Here is a 1242-nt window from a genome sequence, read left to right on the forward strand (position 1 = left end):
ATATATATGTATATGTGTGTGTGTTTGTGTGTCTGTGTTTGTCCCCCTAGCATTGCTTGACAACCGATGCTGGTGTGTTTATATCCCCGTCACTTAGCGGTTCGGCAAAAAAGACCGATAGAATAAGTACTAGGCTTACAAAGAATAAGTCCCGGGGTCGATTTGCTCGACTAAAGGCGGTGCTCCAGCATGGACGCAGTCAAATGACTGAAACAAATAAAAGAGGATAAAGGAGAATGAAATGGATAGTGTGAATGTACTTCATTATCAATCCCTCTTACCATCCATTAATGACTTTGGATAGCTTAGTTTGTTGGTGGTTTTATGACCCTTCCCCATATGCTTTGTACATTCTCTCTCTAATCATCACTGAGACAAGGGAGTCAACATATATTCTTTATGAGCCAAATCTAAAATGTTAAACTTTAGATTACAATTTTAATTCACCCGAAGAAAATGTTTTATTTTAATCATGAAATGGATTTGTTCATCAATAAAGAAATGCATCTGAAACAACTATAGTGAACTTCAGCCCATCTGTGTTCTTATATATATATATATATATATATATCATCATATATATCATCGTATATATATATATATATCATCATGATCATTATATATATCTATATACATACACTCATACACATATAAATAAATAGTAATTTACAAAATAAAAAAAAATCATATTTTAGCATCACAGGCCCACATGATAACAGATTAAATAGGTTGAAGTTAGAATGAATAATAAAATAGAAAGAATTTCTTCAGCAACAACTCTCCAGTCTCTTTTTCATTAAAGAAACATATTTACAATTAAGCCATTTTCTTTCTTTTTAACTTACCTTTTCTAACAAATCTCGAAATACGAAGTCAAGATTCTCAATATCCATAATTTTTTCAGACAGACCTTTGTCAATGCCAAAATCCTAAGAAGTAAACAACAACAAATATATATATATATATATATATATATGCGAGTAAAAATAAATACAAAAAAGGTGGGGGTTTTTTGTATGATTGTGTATAGAGGAATATATTATTTTGCTTAAAAGAGTTCCAACATTGTCTGTTTTTTATGTTTTATTTATATTCCTGCAGAACTAATGTGGGGTATAGAATATGGAATATACAATATATAATATAATATACAATATACAATATAAAATAAAATAAAATAAAAATGGATGGCACCATGAAAGAAAGTATTGAATGTAGATGAAATATTGAGTGTTCAATATA

The 1242-nt window shown here is 29.4% G+C and overlaps 1 protein-coding gene across 3 annotated transcripts in view; it reads right to left on the reverse strand.

Moving 5' to 3' along the window:
* The window catches only part of LOC106874788 (centrosomal protein of 164 kDa), a 105782-nt gene that overhangs the window by 43851 nt on the left and 60689 nt on the right, over positions 1-1242 (reverse strand). For all 3 annotated transcript variants that reach the window (XM_014922644.2, XM_052975154.1, XM_014922652.2), the window contains one exon: positions 846-929. In XM_014922644.2, coding sequence (XP_014778130.1) covers positions 846-929 — 84 coding nt within the window. The remainder of the gene's footprint in view (positions 1-845; positions 930-1242) is intronic.

This window comes from Octopus bimaculoides, chromosome 20 (genome assembly GCF_001194135.2).
Source record: "Octopus bimaculoides isolate UCB-OBI-ISO-001 chromosome 20, ASM119413v2, whole genome shotgun sequence".
Taxonomy (NCBI): Eukaryota; Metazoa; Mollusca; class Cephalopoda; order Octopoda; family Octopodidae; genus Octopus; species Octopus bimaculoides.